Source organism: Nesoenas mayeri, assembly GCF_963082525.1.
Source record: "Nesoenas mayeri genome assembly, chromosome: 5".
NCBI classification, from domain to species: Eukaryota; Metazoa; Chordata; class Aves; order Columbiformes; family Columbidae; genus Nesoenas; species Nesoenas mayeri.
The window spans coordinates 22771708-22795233 of record NC_137548.1 but is presented as its reverse complement, the minus strand read 5'-3'; the positions used below and the strand labels follow the sequence as shown (position 1 = coordinate 22795233).

At 38.3% G+C, this 23526-nt stretch overlaps 1 protein-coding gene across 4 annotated transcripts in view; it reads left to right on the top strand.

The window, feature by feature from the left end:
• The window catches only part of NRXN3 (neurexin 3), a gene marked incomplete at both ends in the record, with an annotated part of 967932 nt that overhangs the window by 853199 nt on the left and 91207 nt on the right, over positions 1–23526 (top strand). For 3 of the 4 annotated variants that reach the window (XM_080345009.1, XM_080345010.1, XM_080345008.1), the window contains one exon: positions 8648–8955. In XM_080345009.1, coding sequence (XP_080201135.1) covers positions 8648–8955 — 308 coding nt within the window. Of the gene's footprint in view, positions 1–2256; positions 2347–8647; positions 8956–23526 lie in introns of all 4 variants that reach the window. The other variant, XM_080345007.1, reaches the window with a different exon arrangement.

Here is a 23526-nt window from a genome sequence, read left to right as displayed (position 1 = left end):
TTTAAAGATGTGGTGGGGAATAGTTGTCATTTCTGGATTTCTTGAAGGTCTAGGTCTGTATTATAAGAAACCCATTTTTATTTGTCACGTCTTTGTTCATTGTCCTACTTCCTTTTCACCCTAGTCTTGTGGGTCTGTTGTTGTGAGATGCCCTACTTATAAGAAATTTCAATCTACTACATTCTTTCCTTTCTACAGTCAGCACTCCATATAGAGGAAGAAGACTTTTTGCCAGCCACTGGCTGACTCTTGTGTTCCTCTGAACTGTGGATTTTTCTTTATTCTGATAAAGATCTCGTTGCCTCGAGTAAGAGGTTGCTTATGTACATACCAAGTGGAGCTAGTGGAATCTTTTGTTCCGAGTGAAGTGTGTTATAGAATTTCTTTGGCCCTAGAGAAAATGTTCTTGCCCATCAACATTAATATTTCCATGCACTGTCATCTAACAAGAAGTCTTTACTCAGAATATACTCTATAAAGTGGGGAATAAGCTTGATTTCTACTGAAACCATATCTTTATGTATAATGTGCAATACAGAAGTAGTACCAGACTCTCTGTAAGTGTTCAAGTTGGTGTTGACAGAGATATTTAGGAGTTCACAGAGAAGTATAGGTCTTTAAGCCCCATTGAAACACCTCCTGAGTGCTTTAATATAGGTAAATTCTTGTGGGATTATAATTGGTGTGTCTCCATAGTACCTCTCACCTGTTCCAGAAAGTCAGCAGTAACAAGATGATGCTGGAGAGGACAGCTGTGCTCAGCAGGTACCTCATACAGACTGGCAGCCTTCCAAGCAACAGCTATGCAGTAAGGATTATTGAGAACATGCGATTTACCAGCCATATTACTTGCAGTATGAAAGTGGCTGCTGTTGACTGGGTGGAGCACCTTGGCAGCTGTCAGTCATATATATTTTTATCCTTGATGTCTGTTTAAGTTGAAAAAAGATTTCAGCATCTGCTTCAGAAAGTCAAATAAATATGAAGCCACATTAGGTTATTTATGTGGGATTTAAAAATAAAATTGTGCAGAGCACTTGCTGACTCTTGGACTGTCGTTTATTCAAAACATGTATTGGAGCACTACTGATCTACCGAACTTCTATTAATGGTAGTGTTACTTCAGTAAACTGGGAGCTTACTCTAGTTTTTACAATATTATAATGAAGTTTGTAAAAGATGGACTCTTTTTATGCCTGACTGAAGAGTTTTTATAGAAATAATACGAGGCGAAAACTAGGATGAGTCAGAAAGTTATTGTAGATGAAGAAAAATAAAAGAGAGAATGATGGACTTGTTTACTGCCACTCCTACCACAGCCAAACTGAGCTGCTCCTTTCTACCAGAGTTTGGCCCAACCCATCTGACCTGTACAATTTTTTCAGTAGCCAGGGAATTCCGACAAAGATTTTATATGAATCCTGTTTCATTCTGTATTGTGCAACTGATAAGGGCCTTCCTCCAAAATGCACTTTACTGGATAATTCTATCATCCATCAACATGGAACAATGGAACTACATTTGACAGAATTTGCATCTTGGGTAACTATTTCTGCTTTCATTTAAATTAGTTTCTGGACTGCTTTTTCTTCTGGCAACAGGCCCAAGTCTTTGGTAACTGAACATAAAACTTTGCATATCGTTAATTAACATCTCTTCCTCTTTTTAATTTTTACTTCCCTTTTTTTCTGTCCATCTTCCCACTCTTAGGGTTTTTAAACTCGTTCTATTACATCCTTTCAGCATCAATTTCTTATGATTTCTTCCATTCTTTTTTTTTTTACTGGGTTTCTAGTCCTAACATGTGTCTTTTACTACAGCAAGAAGGTTTATCAAAATACAACTATCTCTTTGGTTGTGTGACTGATATATTGTGCTGTGTCTCTGTGTAATCAGATCTTAGATTCTGATCAAAATGTTTTAACTCATGTCACTGAGTTTACTCAAGGTCTCTTGTCTCAAACAAATTGCACATACCTTTTACCCATCTGGATAAACCAGTACTTTGAGGAGAATCTGAGATACCTTTTTCCTAGGATTTAACTTCTTTGACCTTCCAGAACCTCAGACAATTGCATGTATAACTATTCTCCACCTTACTAAAGATAAATATCTCTCTTTTGAAATATATATATATGTAGACACAATTTCACTTCTTTATTTATAGCTAAATAAGGTCATTAAAAAAATCTAGGATGTTTTACCTATTTCATTGACTTTTCAGATTGTTTTTAAGCTTTTTTTTAAACTTTAAAGGCAACACTGATAGTGAACGGTTCCAAATGGTAAAACAGAAAATCCCCTTCAAATATAACCGGCCCGTAGAGGAGTGGCTGCAGGAAAAAGGTAACAGTCATTAAAACTTTCATTTTAAATCCATTTGATTCTAAACCCTCATTTTTAAAGCCTGCAAATAAATGTCTCTTAAATGATAATCGCCTGCTGCATAAATGAGTGTTTTAATTTTCATTATAATTTGTGTCAGCTTCCACCTGCCATATGTTGATAAATCATGCTATAATACATTGCTATTAAAATGCAGTTAAAGGGACTAAATTCTAAGCTTGCTATCATAGTAATGACAAACAAACAAGCGAAAATTCAGGAGAAGTTTTCTAAAAAAACTAAAACCAAACAAAACCAAAAACCAAACATTAGTGAAGAGCAACAACATGTATTATGGCAAATTAACCACTGCATGATTTTCCTGTTTTGATTTATTTTTATACTACATTTATATCTTTATTATCAAAGTTTTCTTTAAAAATTTTCAAAGCTACTTGTTAAACCACATTCTGTAAGTTTCATTTTTCTCATTAGTCTGATTAGCCACTATGCCTATGTGTTTCCTAATCTTATTAAGATAATTAAATGATTTTTTTTTTTTTTAATGTTGCAAAGAAAACATTTTTTAACATTTTCGTTAAACTACAGTGAGAGAGACAGAGAAAGATGACTGTTCTGTCGCTTTTCTGCTCTGCCTGGAGTACAGTTTGAACACTCAAGTGATACATTTGCCTAAGTTATGGGTCAAATTCTTCCCTAATTTAATCTCAGGCAGTGCTACCTAATCTTGTGGGTTTGCTTGGAGTAATTGGCCTCAGTTCAGCAAAACACTTGTTGAAATGCATAAGTCCAGCTGGCTTGAGTGAGAGTTCTGCATGATCTCAGTGGTCTGTTGGAATGGGACTTGTGTCAGTACAGTAATGTTCTTTTATCAGGAATTTGGATGGGAAAAAAAAAAATCTGGGATGTAGAGCCCATTCCAAAGTCTGTTGAAAGTAACAGAATAATCTTACTGCTTTCAGCAGGGTTTAGACTGGGCTCTTGGTAATACAGTGGAACATAAGTCAGGAAGATTTTCTTCCTCTCTACTAAATGTGGTATTGAAAAAAAAAAACAAACCAAAACACCTCACTGTAACTAACTCCTTGCCTTGAAGCCTAGAAAAAGCAGGACATGATCTTCTCCTGTTTCCTTTTAAGTTAGCACTGCTGTTAAAAGAGGGCAACCTTCGAACTCAGTCCTTGCATTTTCTGTGCTGACTTAGACTATGGTTGTCACCAAATTTTCCAAGAGGGAAAGACAGTGTTTTGTAGGATTGGAAAAATACAGTTTATTTTATTTTTAAAAATTCTAACCTTAGATGCATTAACAAACTGATTTAGCCAGTATTAATTAAGGTCACAAAGGATGTGGCTAACTATAGTTGAAATATTTTTATTTGAAGGGTCTGATTCTGCAAAGTTCACACTCAGTTCCTGTTGACTTCAATGAGAGCTGACAGTGTTGCCTACTTTTCAGGTTTGGTCTACAATGGTGTATTATTTATAACTAAAGCTAAAGTAGCTGTAACAGAAAGACAAAAATATTTATGTAACTAAAACAGAAATATTTTTTGACCACCAGGGTTTTACAGAACAGTTTACTCAGCTAACTTGTCAATAAATTTTAAGGTAAAGGTATATAGAAAATGCTAATTGAGTCTCAGTGGGTTGCCCTGTTAATTTACAAGATCAAACTAAAATAAATAAATAAATCTGAACACTAAAAAGAGGATAATGGTAAGTTTGAATTGCTAAAGTCCTTTTAACACTAAAGACAATGATTTCCTCAATTTTGTTAAAATAGATGCATGTCTAATGCCTTGATGCAACTCATGTGCTTGAGAAACCCACCTTTGTTTTCTTTTGTGGTTTTAGTTTGATTTTTTTTTTCCTTTTTGATTTTCCACCAACTCTTTTTTTTCCCTTTGTCACTGCTTCTCCAAGTTTGAGCTTATAAGCATGCCAAGGCACTTGCATTTGTAAGCCATCCTGAAATTTTGAACTGAAGTCTACCTTTTGTGGATATTGCTGCTTTGTAAAAGACAACCACACATGCAGTAGGGTCTAAAAAAGACAATATTTGAGCATTCAAACATTTGCCAAGCACTGGGTGGTGTTAGGCTAGAAGGGCAGAGCTGTGTTTTCACTAAAGTGAAAGGAAATACAGTCTTTACACTTTGTGTTAGGAAATGACATCATGCAGTGGAACATCTGAGACAATATAGCTTTGTTCCTTCATTCCAAAGTAGACAGACATTTTCAGCAACTTAGGTACCACTCAAATTAAAAAATAATAAGAATGAATAATTTACATAGCTGTTCACCAACCTGCTCATCCACCTGGTCATCCGTCCAACAACTAATGTAACATGGAAGGCTCCTTTCAGAAGACTTTATAAAGATGATGAGTGAGAGGGTAGCTTGCTATCAAAATGGTAGAAGATGAACTGATGGATGGAGGAATAGAAAGATTAATCAAAGAGACAGAACACATAATAGCTGTCTTGCCCATATGGGTTCTTGGCTTGAATGAGGTAAGATGAAACTGTTTCCGATCAATATTTTTGACTGCTGTAGATTTGGTCTCCCTTTGGTACCACTGCTACGTTATTCATAATAATGAAATAGTTCATTTTTGGAAAACAAATATAACACACGTTTCTGAAGTGGCAACAGTACTTTTTTTTTTTTCTTCTTTTTTTAAATTTTATTTTATAAACAGATTTAAAATATTTTTAAGAGAGGACCGGGTTTACAGTCTTGAATTATGTGAGTAATAAGCAAGACATTGAACACTATTAACTTCACTGAGATTATATATGTGAGTAAAAAGAAGTATTATTCCTAAATTGTTCAACTTAAGAAGTCATAAACCCAGCAGATTTCCTTAGCAGAATATGTGGTGTCTGCTAAGGCACAGATGTTACCTATTCTGCAATTGGATGAGCTAATAAAGACCACAGCATCTCATCAAAAGAACTGATCCTGGAAGTCCCTAATTCTTCAAATCTCACTTACATGTGAAGTCTCATTGATGTGAGTGACTATACTTTTGAAGGAAGAGCTATTAGCATGAATTAGGATTTGCAAAATAAGGCCCCAAAATTTCTCCTAGTGTTACAGAAAAGTTCCACTTCACTAAGATTTCTCTGTGATATTTTTCGTTGGTATTCAGTTTTCCAAATGAAGAAGTCAATGAGAGAGCAAACAAAGAAACCAGAGCTTGAACTGTTAGGAATATTTACAAAACACCTCAGAAACTTAAAATATGCTCATCATTTTTCTCCAGTATGACACTAAAAGAGCAGTAGGAAGAGTTCTCTGTGGAAGAGAAGGACTGGAAGTCTTCAAACCTTACACACCTAGTAGAATTTACTAAAGTAAACAGTTCCTCAGTAAAATTCAGTGGCCAAAAAATTTTTACTTAGGGGAAATAAGGGCTTCAGAAACATGTCATCAAAAGAATAATTAGAAGAGACCTATGGTGGCAGATTATATGTATATTCTCTCAATAGTTTCTCTCATTCCATATGCATTTCCCTGTTGTCTTTATTCATGAACGTTTACACCATTGTAGAATGAAGAATGAGGAATGACAGGTTGTAGGTGACTCCAACAAGTGATTCTTCTTTTAGCAAACACAGTTCTAGTACCAGTTCTGTCTCCAGCGTTGACTCTATGGTGCAGTGCATGAATCCTAGACAGGAAGACCACTTAACAAACAAGGAAGACCTCAAAACACACAATGAAGGTTCTTTTTTTTACTGAAGTGAGGCCACCTCCTTGGAATACAATTTCTTTTAGCATTAGAAGATGTGGAGGAAGGCCCAGAAATAGATAAACGATCTATTTTTCAGCCTTAATATACTAACTTCTCATCCTTGAAAGTAAAGCAAGAGGTATGATAGGCATGTCTAAAGCTGTGCTATGAGCTTGAATTAGAATAGATGACATCCTGAGAAGAGTGATAAAAGTGAGAGAACCCCTTTCCTATCCTGGCTTGGGGAGCTCTCCCAGCTGGAACAGCAAAAATTCTCATTCCTCATCATCGCTTACCCCTTTTCCCTTTGGTAAAACATGAAAAACGATACAGCACTGATTCAAGAGGAGAAAGGAATGGAAATTGAAAGCTTTGAATGGTCAGTATCTTCCCTTTGTTTTCTGGGATAACATCTCAGACTCCCTGTTATTTATTCATCTCACCTCTACCTTTTGGCACTCTATCGCGAGTGAAAGTGGGAAGAAAGGAGCAGTAGCAAGTGAAATGTTTGGGTATGGAGAGGCAGAGACAGTATGGAGAGAAATATAGTCCTAGAGATAGGGAATGTATGAGGAAAAGGGAAAATATCCATTAAAAAATCCAAAGCACAGCAGGACAGAGAAGAAAAGCAAACTCTGGGGATGTGGTATATGGCAATAGTTTGGCCTTCTACAGTGTACAGTCCCTTTTCCTCTGGCTCAGAGAGCAGATGGGCTGAGACAGCTGAATATTTTGACAGATATTTTTATTGGATCATATTTTCTTCATAGACAAGAAGAAAGGCTCTATTTTTACATGCTGAGGATGTGTGGCTTCAGTGCATGTTTGTTGATGTTTTAATACACATATGTGGCCTCTGGTAAGTTTAAAACCTCCTGAGATGCAGAATGTTGCATCAGGTGTTTCAACACTTTCCAGGGAAGGATGCCCTCCATTTTTATTTCTCATTTCTTCATCAATGCAGTTACTCCACCCTGATCAAGTCCTAGTGTTTCATTTACAAATCTGTGGATGAGGAGCACAAGGAGTGCGCAGCCCATCTCCACATGTCCATATGTTAACACCTCTCCATACATTTTTGCTTAGTTAGCTAGGGCCCTCTTTGGGGACAGGAACTCCTTTCAGATACATTTCTTCTCTTGTCCCCATTCTCTTCCCCGTGGTCCATCCTGTCACCATAAGATGATGCAACACCGCATCACCACTTGACTTCGAGACCCGTCACGACGACCACCAAAATTGGTGAGCTCCCCCTCACATTTTGATCTACTCTAAGCACTTGCTGTGAAGGAATGAGCCATGGGTTATAGGCTGTGCTTTGCTACATGGTGGCATTTTGCAGCTCTCATCAGGGTGGACTAGAGAGATGAAGTGGTGAGTGAGAACTGGGGAGTGGGAAGGGGATGGGAACATGTGGTGCAGACTTCATAAAAATGGGAAAACACAGCAGATATTTGAATAATGATTGACTTGATGCTGCATTGATAACCTTTCTGAGTTCTGCCCAGTCTGGTTTTCTGTTACTTCAACAGACCCCAGGTGGCATGCCCCTGATCTTCTGAGGAACAGTGAAATTATAGGCATCGCCTTTGCATTGATGAAACAATTTATTTCTTAACATAGTCAACCTAGTGCAGCCTGGGACATAAGCAATATTTAGCCAGTCCAGGCTGAATGTGATTTAAGTGTCCTGAAAAACTAGGTGAATTGGCAATTGTTACTAGATCTATTTTTTTATAAATATATTTTTCATAACATAGGATATTAGACCACTCTTAATACTCAAGGCAGAACCTTGAGTAAACCACTTAGCCTGCCTACATTTGAATTTCACTGTCTGTAAGAGGGGAGTCACATGTAAGGCATTCTGCGGCTTAACTGTCTGAAGCACAATGTTATCCTCACTATTGCAAAAACTTTGCTCTTTCAGAGACATCACAAATGTTTGCATTTGGTGTTTTTTGGTTTTAGATTTGTGAGCCTTCACAACACAAAATTTACAGGTGAAAGATCATGATTGATCCTGTCGTAGCGTTCCTACCCAGTCCTGACATCACCATCATTTTTTTTCTGATATTTTACTGTCCTCAAGCCACCCTTTAAACCTTTGCATTATGAAAAGTGGCTTTATGAGTTAATTCCATCCTTTAACCAGGCAAAATAGAAGGTTTATTTATGGGCTAAAGCTTGACAGGTAGTGCAATCTGAATTGATAGTAGAAAAATAGCCACATATTGAAGCCTTATTTGTAATTTTAAATGGGTCCAATTCTAAAAGAATGGGTACATAGTTCTGACTGAGTCAAAGGTCCTCCAGAGTTTTGATGTGTGAGTGGATGTTGAAGTATGAGGCTCAGTTTTAGCTGTCCTTGCTTTCAGGCTAATCTTTCTTATTAAGGAGCTTTAGGCAGTACATTTCCACAGTATTTCTGCAGCCATTATAAACACTACTAAGAATGAATCTTCTTCTTTGTTGTCCGTCATTTCTGGCCAGGACTCAATGTAAGATGCAAAATTGAAGGAAATGTCTGGCAATAATGTTATTCACCCCCCTTCACTAGGACGACAGTTAACGATCTTCAACACCCAGGCGCAAATAGCCATAGGAGGGAAGGATAGAGGACGTCTCTTCCAAGGCCAGCTCTCCGGTCTCTATTACAATGGCTTGAAAGTGCTGAATATGGCAGCAGAGAACAACCCCAACATTAAAATCAATGGCAGTGTCCGACTTGTTGGAGAAGTCCCTTCCATCTTGGGAACAACACCTACAACCTCTGTGCCACCGGAAATGTCTACTACAGTCATGGAAACCACAACTACAATGGCCACCACTACAACCCGAAAAAATCGTTCGCCACCCAGCATCCAGGTGAGTCAATTAGTCCTCTGCATTTCATTGGGTTCTTTGTTTTGCTGCTCCTTTCTAAACTCACAGGAGCTGTGTTTTCTGAATCATGCTTCCTATAATTCTTTATTTTAATAATATTGTATAGTGTAAATTAACACAAAATGTTGTCCTCTTGTGTTGGTGAACAAACAACTGGATGAATTATTATGACACATGTACATGAAAATGGGACAGGTTTTGCTTCTGTTTTAGTTCAACCCCATTTATGTACGTAAGATTGCCCCAGTGTGAATGAGAACATGATTTTAACTATGTTTCTGCAGTTTCATATGTGAAGAAATGTATTCCTAAGAGAGTTACAAAGCTTAATGGGGGGTGGTTGTATGGTTATTTATTATTATGACAGTATGTACTGCTGCAACAGTGAAGTTCATAATGGGGAGAAAAGCAATGAAGCATTGCTTCCAGGTAGAGCCATTTTTCATTTCCCTTTTAAGGCCTTCCTGTAGAAAATTTTCAAGAAACACTATCAAAATTAGTTTCTTGCAAACTGCAGTTGTTCCAACATAGAGCAGTTCCAACATCCTTGGTAAAAATCATTCCTACAAAAAAATGAATTTCAGATGTTCTGATTTAATTGTGCCAATGTTGTATTTTCAGTCCTAAAAATGCAGTGGGTTTGGAACCACTATCAACTAGGATGAAACACTGGTTTTAAAATCTTTATTTACATCAGAACCTTATCCTGTAGAAATCAATATGCTTTCCTTGACACCAGCATATACTGGCTGAGACACTGATGAGTGATTATTAATCAGAATGTGCCTTTATTAAAACTCCAGATAAATGTGTATTGTTGTCTAGTTGGATAAAAAAATGAAATTATTCCATCTCCTTCCCTGAAACAATTTCTGCTGCATGGGACAGAAGACCTTAATGAAATCAAGGACTTTGAAATCTGTAATCATGCAAGTTGCATGCTTGCTTCCTAACTGCTCCAGAAGGTTTAATCCATTATTGGTTGTGTTTATACATATATATGACTATTCTTTTTCTTTTTAATTTAGTCCTGGTCATGTAGGATAAGAAAACACAAAAATAGTTCTCTTAATTGTGTAGGAGGTTAGGCCACACTTGGAGTATTGTGTCCAGTTCTGGGCTCTGCAGTACAAAAGAGAGGTGGAGCTACTGGAGTAAGTCCAGCAAAGGGCCTTTAAGATGGTTAAGAGACTGGACCATCTCTCCTGTGAGAAAATGCAGAGAGCACTGGGACTTTTCAGCCTGGAGAAGAGAAGGTTCATGGGAGAACTTATCAATGTGTACAAATAACTGAAGGGAGGGTGTATGGAAAACAGTGATGCCCAGTGATGGGACCAAAGACAATGAACATCAACTGAAACACAGGAGGTTTCCTCTAAACATCAGGAAAAACCTCTTTACTGTGAAGGTAACTAAGCACAGGCACGGTTGTTCGGAAAGGTTGTGGAATGCCTATCCTTGTAAATATTCAAAAACCATCTGCCCATGATCCTGGGCAACCTGCTTGAGCAGGGAGGTTGGACCAGATGATCTCCAGAAGTCCCTTCCAACCACAACCATTCTGTGGTTCTGTGAGGTACCTCTGGCTGCAGTAGAATTTACATCTCTTACAGTAATTAATTCCAAGCCAAGGTTTAACATAGTCCCCTTTGGTATTCTGTAGATCCAGTTGGCATCAGGATTGGGATTAGTTGAGTTATTAGCCTCAAACACCCAACAGATGATTTATAAAGGCTCAGCTAAATGAAAGGAAATTACTTCAGGTTTGGTCAATGTTTTTCATAAACTTTGAAAGAATTATGGTTCCTTCTCCTCAGCAGCTTGTTCTAGAGAAAAATCTTTGTACAATTACATCTCCAGAAGAATGAAGTCTGTGGTCCTGATCCTGCTCTTGATAGTTTATTGGAGATTTTCTGTAATTTATAAAGGCAGAAGAACTATATTTAACTATAGGAATGTAACAGAGAGTAGCACTGGACCTTTGTAGGCTGGGTCAAGCTGGAAATGACCCTGGCTTACTCTTCAGAAAGCTTCCTGCCTAACCCACATGGCAGTTCACTCAGCCTGTAGAGACCACTGTGTGCTGAAAGAGCATCAGGAAGATTTAATAAAGTGTCAAAGAGCTTCTAAAAACATGGTTAGAGCAGTGATTTCCTGGATACACATGCACCACAACAAATGGCCTCATCTCAGCTGATATTAAAGCAATAACTCTTTGACACTTCATGCTACCCACTGAAGGAAAGATAAAGGTCAATATGTACCTCCATTACAACTTTCTGCATTTCAATATCAGGCTCTTTTATTGCTGTTGCAGCACAGATGGCTTCCCTTTCTTCCTTACTTTTGGTAAAATTTGATTCTGTCAGCTTAAGTTGCGTTATTTGTGCGGTGAAAGTGAGAAGAAATTGTCTTTTTCCATTTGGACAGTATCTCCAGCCGTGGTTTTCAGATACCTAATGGTTATTTTATCTTGCTTGTGTTCAACATCGCCATTGTCAAGCCTGCTTACAATTTGAGATCTAAGTGGTGGAAAAATCTAATAGAACAAGTTTGTTCTTTGGGGAACGTAAAATATAGCTACCTAAGGCTATGAGCAGTACGAATACGGTTAGTTATTACTTTGCTCCAGCTTTCTTTTCTCTTTCTCTGCTCAGAAATAAACAATTTTTCTTCACTTTCAAGGCCTGTCAAAGTTTAGCCTCTTTTCCCATTCTGATCAGCACGATTCAAGCATTTATTTTTCTCACTTCTTAAACTTGATCATAGGAATCTTTCTGCTTCCTGATACCATCCACCAGGCAACAGCAGACTGTTCTTCCAGTCCCACTTAAACTCTCCTTTCATCATGATGCACACCAAAAAGTTGTCAGAGTTTAGGCTGATGATGGTCTAAGGCAGTTGCTTATCAAGCCGATCAGTATAGTCACTTTTTTTTTTTGTTTTTTTGTTACATATTATCAATTTTTCTCTATCTATGTGTGATATATTGTTTTATGCTTGAATTGTAGTCTTCTTGGGTCCAAAAAGTACTTTTTAGTCTGCATGTGTACTCAGCAGAGAATGGTTCTGGCTCATTGTGGAAATACCAAGCATGATGAAAAGTGAAAGTAAAGCATCTAATGCAAAATAGCAAGAATCAGGATAGGGAATTATTGTTCTTACTGTATTAGAAGTGTCTGTGCTATTTGTGTTACTCATTTTCATATGCAAGTAACTAAAGCTTCCCCTTTTCAAAATGCATATAAAGCTTGTGTGGAATATAAAGTTTGTAGTCTGAAAATGACACAAAATCCAGTGGAATTTCAGTAGGATTTAGATTTACACATCGCTTATTGGGAAGTACAGACAAACATGATAACACCAAAAATTTCTTCTGTTTGTAGCGTACACTAAGGTATCATCTGCAGTTATGCAGTCTGAGTACTGCCAGAAGTGTTTTAGAGCACAGTTAGACTAAAACAGCTGGGAAAATTAAGTGCTTTAAAGATATACAATCTATGCACAGAACAAATGATGTGCTTTTCAATTTGTGAAGATCCCAAATATGGGATATAGTCTTGGACATACATCCAAGACAAAGACAGATGAGAAAATAATATTACTGAAAATACCTGGTGGCGATGATGTTAGCATTGAAAGTGTCTATAACTTCATTTTGGTTTAACATTTATAATAACATTTCTGCAAGGCAGTGAAACTCAGAGGACAAACAAGATTTGAGTGAGAAACAGTTGAGACATATGACTGTATGCTATACGGATAGGGACATTTCTGTGACTCAAATTTCTTTCAGAGAGTCCTAGAAGGAAGGTAACAAATGCTGACCTTTTCCTGTTAACTGAAAATGAGGTAGAAAAGGAGTTTTGATTTGTGTATGTTTCAGTTAGCTGCAAACGGTGCTTATGCTCTGCTGTCCCTGAGTAGAAATGCTGATTTGACTTTCTCACATGTTGTTTTGTTCTGAATTCAAGAACAGTCTATTCAGAAGTGACATGTGTTGTACTAAATTCCTGGTGCTGGTCTCAGGGTCCTGACACACCAGACTACCCTGTAATAATAACCTCTCTGGGACTTCTGCTTTGCCATGTTACCCTAAGAAAGCTTCAAAGACAAGCCATTAGCTCTTGCGCATGGTCAAGCAGCGTGCTGCGCAGGCTGCTATGAGGTAAGGGTCACCATACTGTGCCATGCCATACTGACACAAGGCTGCCATGCTTCTCATAAGGCTGCTTCATTAGTAATTGTTAAAGGTCCTGGTATCCCACATGTCTGTATTTCCTGATTTAAAGCAGAGCTTCAATTACTAGTGAAGTAGTTCAGAGATTTCTTTTAGTAGTTCAGAGTTTGAGAGACTTCTGTGAAAACGAGTTGAAGTGACACTCATTCTTTTGGCATCTGCTTCCATGTGAACTGCTTACAGGCTCAGAATTTATTTAGTGAGTCAGTGCTCAAAGCTTTTTGGGAGACTCTCCATATGCTCTCCAGTGGCCCGTTCTGTCCAGTTCACAGCTGGGTCATTCAGTTTTCAAACAATTTATGTAAATATATCTTTTTAGTTACTAAGTAATGATAGTTTAGAAGAGCATGCATGGTAGTACATGAGTCTTCCATTCACAACATCTTCAGTTCAGCGAGTCCAAGATATGATTCCAGGTGGTGTGTGTCTCCTTAAGGAGAACTGCTCCAGATAAATTTCTGGAGGCTCTAGGGCCCACTGATTTAGGACAGGTCCCTAATATGTCTGCCCTATACCATGGATGGCTGGGTCCCAAGACCAAAATCACAGTTTTCTGTGAAAAAGAGATCAGAACCCTTTTGGGAGGACAGATGGACTTTGGTTATGCTCTCCACGCAGAACCAAAAACTGTGTAGCCTGTTACAGATCCAGGGCATGTCTCAGCTTCTTGATCTTTAAGATGAGGATAATGACACTTGTCACACTGTTCAAACTATAGATTGGAGGTGAAAAGAATAAATTATTTGTGGATGTTTTCAGCCATATCTTAGAGCAACAAATTGACATTATAGGATACATAATATGCAGACAGTTCTCTCTAATGAATGGACGAGGGTATCTGCCCATTACGCATATGGAGAGTACAACTCATTGACATGGATCAGAATAAGGTTCTCAACTTTTATTTTAACCATTAGGCTTTCCAGCCTTCTAACTGTGTTTTAAATTGAGGCTCCAATAATCTTGATTAATGTCTTTCCATAACATGCATCTCCAGGCTAAATCCTTTCTTACCATGTATATCACAAAGGAAAATAGCACAGAAGATTTTTCAGTCTAATTAGACTTTCACTGTCAGCTAAGACAAATACAATTGCCTGACCCTTGGTCTTGCCTAGGTACTTTCTTTTACACGCATAGATAATAATATTTGGGGGGAAGAAACTGGCCTTTCATTTACTTTTTCTTCTTATAGGTCACTAGTGACATTTTCATCCCAAGACTGCAAAACTCTAATGAAAAAAGAGCTTTTGATGAGTCTCTGCTTTAAAGACTGACTTCATTGGCCCATTGGTACCTCTGAGAATTACATGGTCTGGCTCTCATCCCTCCTTTTCTTCATCTTCCTCAACTATTTTTTCTTAAAGAGACCAAAGCCCCTATCCTGAACTGTCTTTCAGAGTAGAATCCTTTCTCCTGCTCTACAGTCGTGTTGAGTGAGATGGTGGACTTGCTGCAGTCAAATGCACAAAATGACTTTTAATTTTTCACAGTCACATCTCTTCTGTGATGATTAGATCGCAACATGGTTTGGGCAGAGAAAGAAAGCAGAGTTTGGAAGCAAGAATCCAAATGTGGGATAGAAAATTTTCATGCAAACTACTGTTCATGTAGATTACAGAGTAATTAATTCAATAATACCAAATGACCTCTAAATACTCCACAAGTTTGTAGTATAGAAATGGATTTAGTGCACACTAAAATACAGAATCTTTGGTGTGTAATGTAGAATCTGCCTCGCCAGAAACATGTATACATTATGCCGATGATCTGTATGGGAAAAGGATAAAAATATTCACCAAGTTTTATCTGAATATTGGATGCGGGTGTGATATGGTGTGTATAAATTATATTTATTGATCCAGTGATCCAGATACTCAGATTACCTATAGAGCTTATATAATCTAAAATATAGTGCTATATTTTCATTATTTCATTCATTTTTTTGCAGAAGACAGGTGTATTACACTTCTGGAAGTGCTGTAGTGAACCAGGAGTTCAGTAACGATCCAAAAAGAGAATGTGATTTTACTGTAATATTTTTCCAGAGCTGCCTACACTCCCAAGTGCTGACAAGTACTGATGATGGAAATAAGCTCAGCCTTGTATTTCTGCTAAGCATAATTACAGTAATAAAGAACACTGTATTTGTAAAACAGCTCATGCATATGCTAGTGTATGCTGTCATTTGTTGACATTATCAACAGTGATATTTGAGCATTTAACTTAGTAACCATTGTCGACTCTAAATGTTGACTGCTCTTTCGTGACTCCAGGGGAGGGATTTGATTAAATGTGTGTGGCAAACTCGAGTGGCACGAGTTGACACATAGTACAACTTCTTGATACATATCTTATGCTCAAGGTTTTGGGTAACCTGGTTTTATATATAGTAGCATTGTCAAGTAGTCACTTCAGCCACTTCTCTTTGTGTTCTGCTGCGAACCACATTCTCTTTTTGTTTCTTCAGACTAATACTTTACATAAGGCCTGAGTTAGCTGATTCATTTCTACACGAGTAGAGTTTACATTGCTTTTAATCTGCAGACATGAAAAATCATTTGGGATTTGCAGCAAAATCTCAGCTAGTGTTTTTGACATGTGTATCCAGTTTTGCTCTACTGCAATTTTTAGAAATGAAGATTTGGCCCAGAATATGAAGGGGAGGCTGGTCTACCATTTTTTTTTAGAATTTCAGTAGTTCTTTTTATTTTAGCTGATAATTTTTTTATCTTGATCAAGGACTTATTGAAATATTTGCTTGATTTTAGGTGACCAAAAAGCATGCCCTTTTCTATAATAAAAGAATAAGAAGATTTAATAACAGCTATAGTAAGCTGATACCTACCATCTTCAGACAGGTAGACAGGCATGCATTTCTCAGAAAATACCCTTAATGACATTAGTATGTACTTTTTTTTTTTTAGGGCACAGCATTCTTTTGTGTATTTAGGCATATGATTTACCCTGCCAAAAAGGATTCTTGAAAGTTATGTAGAATATTCTTTTCAAAGTCTGATTAATAAAGTACTTAGGATCTAAAGCTACTATAGTTGACCATACATTTGATCACAAGACAAATGAAAGGATAGGAAAAGTGTGCTGTTCTGGAATGGTTGTGCAGCGACAAAATATGGTTAAGAGATCAAATACTGCAAAAGCAACTGTTTAGAAATAATGGAGTAGAATCAATTGTTATGGCTCAAATATAGTTGGAGGATTGGCTCGTGTTTTCTTGTAGCTTATCTGCTCTGCTTGCTATTTATATACTTCAGGGAAATGCCTAGAAGCTGCAGATATTGTCAGAATGCTTCCAGAGCATATAGTTCCATTTTGATTGTGGTGGTTTTTTATTTGTTTTTGTTCTGTTTTGTTTTGGGTTTTTTTGTTGTTTTGTTTAGGGTTGGTTTGTATATATATATATATATATGTATATATATATAAAATATATGCATCTATCTATACATATAAAATATATATGAAAGACTGTCTGAGAGGTGGGAATGTAGCTCTTCCCTTTCCTAGTTCGTATTTGAATGAATGTGCAGAAATTAGAAACACACCATGCTGTTGTGACAGACCCTCTTTCTGAAACCATCTAATTAATGCCTTGGGTTTTCTGTAGAATGACGGTGTTGTTAACCAGTAGAAACACAAGAATTTCTGCTTGTTTCTTTTTCATCTGTGGGATGAGTTGTCACTGATTTGCAAGATACATCTCACGGTATGGCTCTTAAAAGTGATGATTAGCAAGACAGGCTATTCAACCACTAATCCTTTCTCTCCTTCCTTAGATGGCATATGAGTAGGTGGGCTGCTGTTCATTTTGATTGCAGAATTACTTCTATTATAATCAGAAAGATTTTGTTTCCACAAAATTTCCACAGAAAAATAATGCCAAAGGGGTGAGGACTTGGATTTCAATTCTGTTGGTATTTCATGGGATGCAAATGTTCCCTTTCTTCTTTCTTATGGTGTGCTTTTGGAAAAAAATTGGTCTGTTGGCTCTTCACTCTTATAGTGACTTGTGAAAGGACAATCCTCCCTCAGAATTTCTTTAAGAGTTTTCCACTGGTGCTGTGCTGCCCATTTTGCTGCATCTTGTATTTGGTTTGCTTAAGGAAATTGATTTGCAGAGACAATTTTGTTGGTAAGGACACTTCCAGGGAATACCAGTAGTTTATTAGGAGGTGTGAGCCAGGGAGTAGGAGATGTTGGGAATGCTCTAATAGCTAAATATATGAAAGTGGATAGTGAAAGGATGAATACTGAAGTGCAGACAACTAAGATCCGAAGGACAAGATAAATCTATGTCTCAGAGACATGGAAAGAAAACAGTAAGATTTAAAGAGTGACATGGCTAGAGGTGATAGGATGATGCTTCTAGCAACTCTGTTTTAGACCAACAAAGATTTGGAGAAAAGAGAAACTCGTGCTCATATGGCTTAGTAACCACCCTTCTACTTTTTAGTCTCTGCTTTGTTCCACACTCTGTTTTCCCCAGTGGTAAAGGGTAGTGATTTTGTGCTAAGCTGGCAGTGACTCATTTCAGTAGAACTGCTGGTAGTGAGATCCGAGGACCCAGAGCTTCTTCCAAAGCAATGTCAAGTCAGGAGGAGCTGGACTCTCACACTTTTACTAAGATCACGTAAAAACCACCTCTTCTACTCACTTGCAACAGCTCTTTTCAACTGTTTTGGAGCAGGAAGACTTATTCTTAGTATAAAAAGAGTTAGGTCAGGTAAGGAGAAAAAATTACTGTATGTTGTGTTCTTCTGACATCCAAGAAATACCCTCAGTGCCCAAGCCATACAGAGAGATTTGCACAAATAGCTTGAATTTAACTTGGTCATAATGTCCTTTCTTTTTCCTGAAAAATGACCTCCAATGAAAGTATAAGGACATGAATGATCTTAATCTGTGGTAACAATGGAGAACCAGTCCTGACTGACTCCAGCAGCATAAATATACAAAATGACAGATTATCCTGCTGCCTCCCTCCCTGCTGCTTGAGCACAAACATACACACTCAGTAGCACACAGCAAAATTCAAATTGGTCTTTATCTTTTATCTGTAGCCCTAGTGATTAATGCTGCTCTTGCTGGGAAACTAATCGAACAAGGGGAAATATGGAGAAAGAAATATGTATTTCTTAGACTATCGTTATCAGTGCTATTATTATTTCTTTAATATATTTTTCTCCTGTTAGAAGAACTTAATGTACTGACACAGCAGGAAGCGAGAGGTGAGAGCAGATTTGATGGCAAGAAGATGAATGGGGCAGGCCTCAGCAAGGGGAACACAGGCATTTTACAGAAAGATATGAGCTGCTGAGATGCTTTGGGGTTGCGGCATTTCAGCTAAAAAACTGAGAGGCTGGAGCAGGCTGAACAAAGGTCCTGAACTAGGAGCTGCCATTTTCTAAGCTTAATTCACTCAGCAACTGTTGACAAACCTCCTCTCTGAAGCATTCTTTAGTTTTCCTGTGCAGTAAAATAAGGATACACTGGTTCTTATTCTGTCTGAGAGCCAAGTTTACAGGCACTAATCTGTAGTATGGGTAATATTTTGTAAATTCCCACAGGTGTTGTATTCCATTTCTCTCCTGCCTGGTCCTTGGCCTAGGTCTTTCATAGTGGTTCTATGACTCTGTAGTCGCAGTTTGATCCTTCAGGTGTGTACAGCATACAGCAGAAAATTTACTTTCTGCTGTGGTAAAACCAGAAATTGATGTTTTGAATTGGTGTGACTTAGATTTAAGTAGGAGACCCGTCTTATGAGTGAGTAGGAGTGGATTCCAGTTGTCTTGTTTCCTTGGGATCTTAAGGAAACAGACTTAAAGATAAGGAAATTAAGAGGTCACACCTTGTTTTGCTTTCTTTTTGAGAAGAGGAATAGAGAAAGGAATACCTGTAACAAAGGTAGACTTTTGGGATTAAGGTTCATGCTGCCTGTCTCCTTATTTCAGTATTCTGGCTACTTTAACAAGTGTGACCACTCGTTTTTCTAAATATACTCTTGTTGTGGTGTGATGGTGATGAACATCAGGAAAAAAAAAAAAAATAGGTAGAAAGAGGAACAATGTTATCTACTCTGTAGAAGCATTTTTTGGTAGGATCAGTATTTCCTGTGCTCTCTATTACTCTTTGCTGTGGGTATATTGGCATAACGTCCTTTTTCTTCACAGGGTAGGCTCAAGACTTGCAAATATGTTTAGGATCTAAATCTAAAGCACAGTTATCTTAGCTCCCAATTGATTACATTGAGGCAGCAGCTAATCCAGTTGTTCTCTGCTAGAGCCATGCTCTCAGTTTGTATTAACACTTATATTAGAATATGGGTCTCTAGTGCCCAGGTTTGTTTCATTGTTATAGACAATCTCATTAGAGATATTCATAGAAAAGCAAGCTAAAACTGATTCTGTATGCATGATACGTGCAATTCCTCCACTCACATTAGTTTTGTATGTCTCCCAGTTTACACATAGTACCTAAGTTGTCCTCTCACTGCCTAACACATTACCATTTACTCTATCACGCTTTAGACTTGTGTAATGAACTGAAGTTGTTTTTAAGCAGGTGAGCAATGGTTGTTCAGGTGGCTGCTACTGTCACCTGCTTGTCTTGTGATCTAGCAATTTGCGGGAATGAAATTTAGAAATATAGATATGCTGGGCAGGATAGAATATACAGCTTGCTCACCTGGAGTCCCTGAAGGCATTCAGCTTCAACAGCACCAGAGGAGGACCTCCACAGCAGAGCTTATGGGTTTCTTCCAGAGCCAATAGGGCAGCTGGCCTCACTTTGTAACAGGGCTTTGTACAGGTGCTGGGAATCAATTGTCAGGTAGGATTTCCAGCTGCTAGACGTAAATAAGAGTGCCAGGGTGGAAAGGATGGATAGATGGGAGGAAGAAGGATGGTTGTGTGTGCGCCTGAGAAAGAAGTACTGTGATGGGAGCCTCTCCTGTAGAGGACTTTTTCCGCCCCCACATCTGACTAATTGTGAGGTATTGTTGTTTGCCTGAAGATGAATATTTCCTTGGTGCTCAAATGGCTGATTATATGTTGTCCTTCTGTTTATAGAGCTAAGCACAGCACAGAAATTTCTGATTGTTTGGCTGTAGCATTTGTTGCCCTGGCAAGAAGCAAGAACCACTTACAATCTGCTGTGAAAAGGCTTGGTATCTCTCTGGCTGCCTCTCAGCTAATGCCTGATGCTTGCAAGTTGTTTGTTCTGTCCTTTCTTAACTGAATCCATAGAAATGGTGTTGGCTTCTGCTCCATGTGATCCCTGGGGGGAAGGGAGGGAAGAAGTTGGCAAGAACTGGAAAGGAGGGCAAGAGCCTGGCTGTGGACTGTGAAGGACCAGGATCTGCAATCATTACTTTTGCCTTAGGAAATGCTGTAGCAATTGGAGTGAGTTGCAGCCCTGCAGTCTGCAGCTTGTTCTTTTTATGATGGCTTGTTGCACAGTACCAGATAGGCCCCTGGATCAGATTCTGACTCCCACTTCCATAAGATGAGATTTTCTTTGTTGGGGCTTGGGAAGCTCTTCTGCTGCAACTCTTGGCAGGTATTTATGCTCTCCAGCTTACTACTGTAGTGGTGGACACTAAGCATCCAAGGCAGCCAGGGAATTTGAAAGTTAAACAGTATCAAGGCTTCTGCTGGGAGGGGAGAAATAGGGTGAAAGAAGGGCAATGTTGTCACCTTCCCAGAGAGAATTGCAGATTGAACAGGGCAGAGGATGTAAATAACAGTTTACAGCACCAAGGATCAGTCTAGAGGCAGAGGGAGGTAATGGCACAGGCTGCTGTCCCTCTGCTTCTATCAGGCTTGGTCACCTTGAATTTGTTGACTGTTTTTCTTTTATTCAAACCTGATTTAATGATAGCAGTAGCTGAAAGTCAGAAGACTTGGGGATTTTTTTAAAAACTTTTTTTCTGTTGTTAGCTGTTCTTTTGTTGCATTTTTGTCCTTTTAAAGCTGAGAGGTAACTTCTGTGGTGGCAATGAAAGGTGACAGTAGTTAGGCAGTGTCGTACCCCATTTCTTGCACCAGGGCATTACAGAGAAGACAAGAGAAGTGATTACTATTATCCATGGGTACAGCTAAGCTCCATATGGCAACCTGCATTTATAGTACCTGTCGAGTATTGCCTTGGCATCTGAGAGCTATTCAGCTCAGGAACCCATCCACCTGCAGTGGTCCATAAATTCTGAATAAGGCTGTGGTGAGAAATTGTAAATTATTAAAACACCTATGTAGTTTACCTAGAAATCAGAAATCCACTTGTTAATTACATCTCTTTGAGCCAGAAATCCTCTCCTCCTATCAGTATATTTTTATTTGTATAAATGATTTATTTTACTCTAGAACTATATGGGGGTTTATATTAGGGCTGAATCACAATTTGATCATATTGCAAGTCACAGAATTATTCAGCTGTGTTATACAAATTTATTCATATAAGGCAGAGAGTTAAAGTCAGCCCAGACCCCTGTCATTCCTCTTCCCTTTTGCTGTCAAGACCCTTTAAGAGGAAAAAAAATAGTACTTTCTGGAAAAGAGGAGGACTGGTTTTCATTTTTTGAAAGTAAAACAATTAATAAGAATTAAGAAGTCATTTCGTTTAACTATGTTTTTATCTTTCATGGATCATTATTTTAGTTCTACTTGCATGAAAGTGTGGGGTTTAAAAAATAAGATTTTCTCACTTTTTTGAAATGTGCAGACAAAGATGATGGTAAAAACTGTAATGTGGTTTCAAAATTGTCAAAGATGTCAGTGACATGTGGACTGTCCTATAACTCTGTTGTGGTATCTGTAGTGGAACTGCTTGTCCATTAAACAGATTCATGGTGTTCCAGGTGCCATTTCTGCTCTATTTTAATGCATCTGGCCTGATTTTTGCTTGCACAGAGCAGTGAAATTTGGGCTGTAACCCATGTGGCAGCATCAGGAAGCAAATTTTAGTTTGATTGGCCTTCTTTGGCACCAGACTGTGCAGGAATTCAGCCATTCCTGGTTCTAGACACAAAATTTGCTTTCCTATTTGTGTGTAATTTGGGGAAACTCATAATACAGTTGATGCCTTTGGCATAGTGCCGGATAGAGGGAGTTGTCTAAAGCAGTCACTTAAGAAACATCTCACTGGATAGAGCTCTGATTCTTTGTTCTGTAGCAAGAGAAATGGGTGGATTTCAGTCTCTGGGATAGATGATGTGGCACCTACTGGAGCACTGCATATGTATACTAACAGAACCGAAAACAGGTGTTCTCAAAATTTCTTTGTGAAGTACCTTACAAGCCATATCTAAGGATTGCTTTTTTTCATCACAGGTACACAGCTCATTGTAGGTTAGCACCTAATTATTGTTTAATAATGCATAGCTAAACCACCAGTAGTTTGGAATGGCAACCAAAGATGCTTTCAATATGACTGTGAAGCAAGATTCAAAACCATATATAAGCAGGACATAATTAACTAAGTTGTCATTGTATCAGGACACCCCTAAATCACATATTTTAAAAAAAAGGTTGTTGAATAGTCAAATGATCTCAATGAGATTAGTTTCTCACCTCAACAATGGTCCCCTCAGACATGCAAAATTGTGTGTACTGATTAAAGACAATATTGTCCATCTGCATTTCATGGCTGTGCTTTGTGTACTTCGTTATCATGTGCAAGCTGTTCTCTTCCACAGAAACAGTAGGGGTGTGTGTGTGGAAGTGTCTTATTTTTTTTTTTCTGTCAAGGAGAGACAGGTAGGTCTGGACAACAGTGAAGCGATGTCCAAACTAGATCTAAATTATTTCAGTTTAGGCAGAGAAAAACATTCTCCATATTAACTTGTCACATTGCTTATTGGGAAGGAGGGAATATTGTCTCAGATTACTTGGTTCACACGTTATTATCTCAGAGGACATGGTTCACATGTGACCCCATGTTAACATTATATTGTTCTGAGGTCATACTGCAGCTGTCTTCAAAGGCAGCCAGGGCTCAAGCTTGGTGTAAGTGAACAGATGATGCAAGTGGCCAACGTTAGCGGCAGAACCAAAGAGATAGCAAAGCTTCAATGTTCAGGACTCAAAGACTTTCCTTACTGAATTTTGGCATTTAGTAGGTCATCATGGACATGTCTCTGACTACTCCTTTAAGCTGCCTCCTGGCAGAGCTGACATATCAGGACATATGCTTGTGCCTGAGCTGCTTCGGGTCACAGCCTGTGCTGCAGTGCCAGCCCCTTTAGATGCGTGGTTACATTGCACACTGCTTCCTGGAATGGAGCTGTGAATGAATGGACA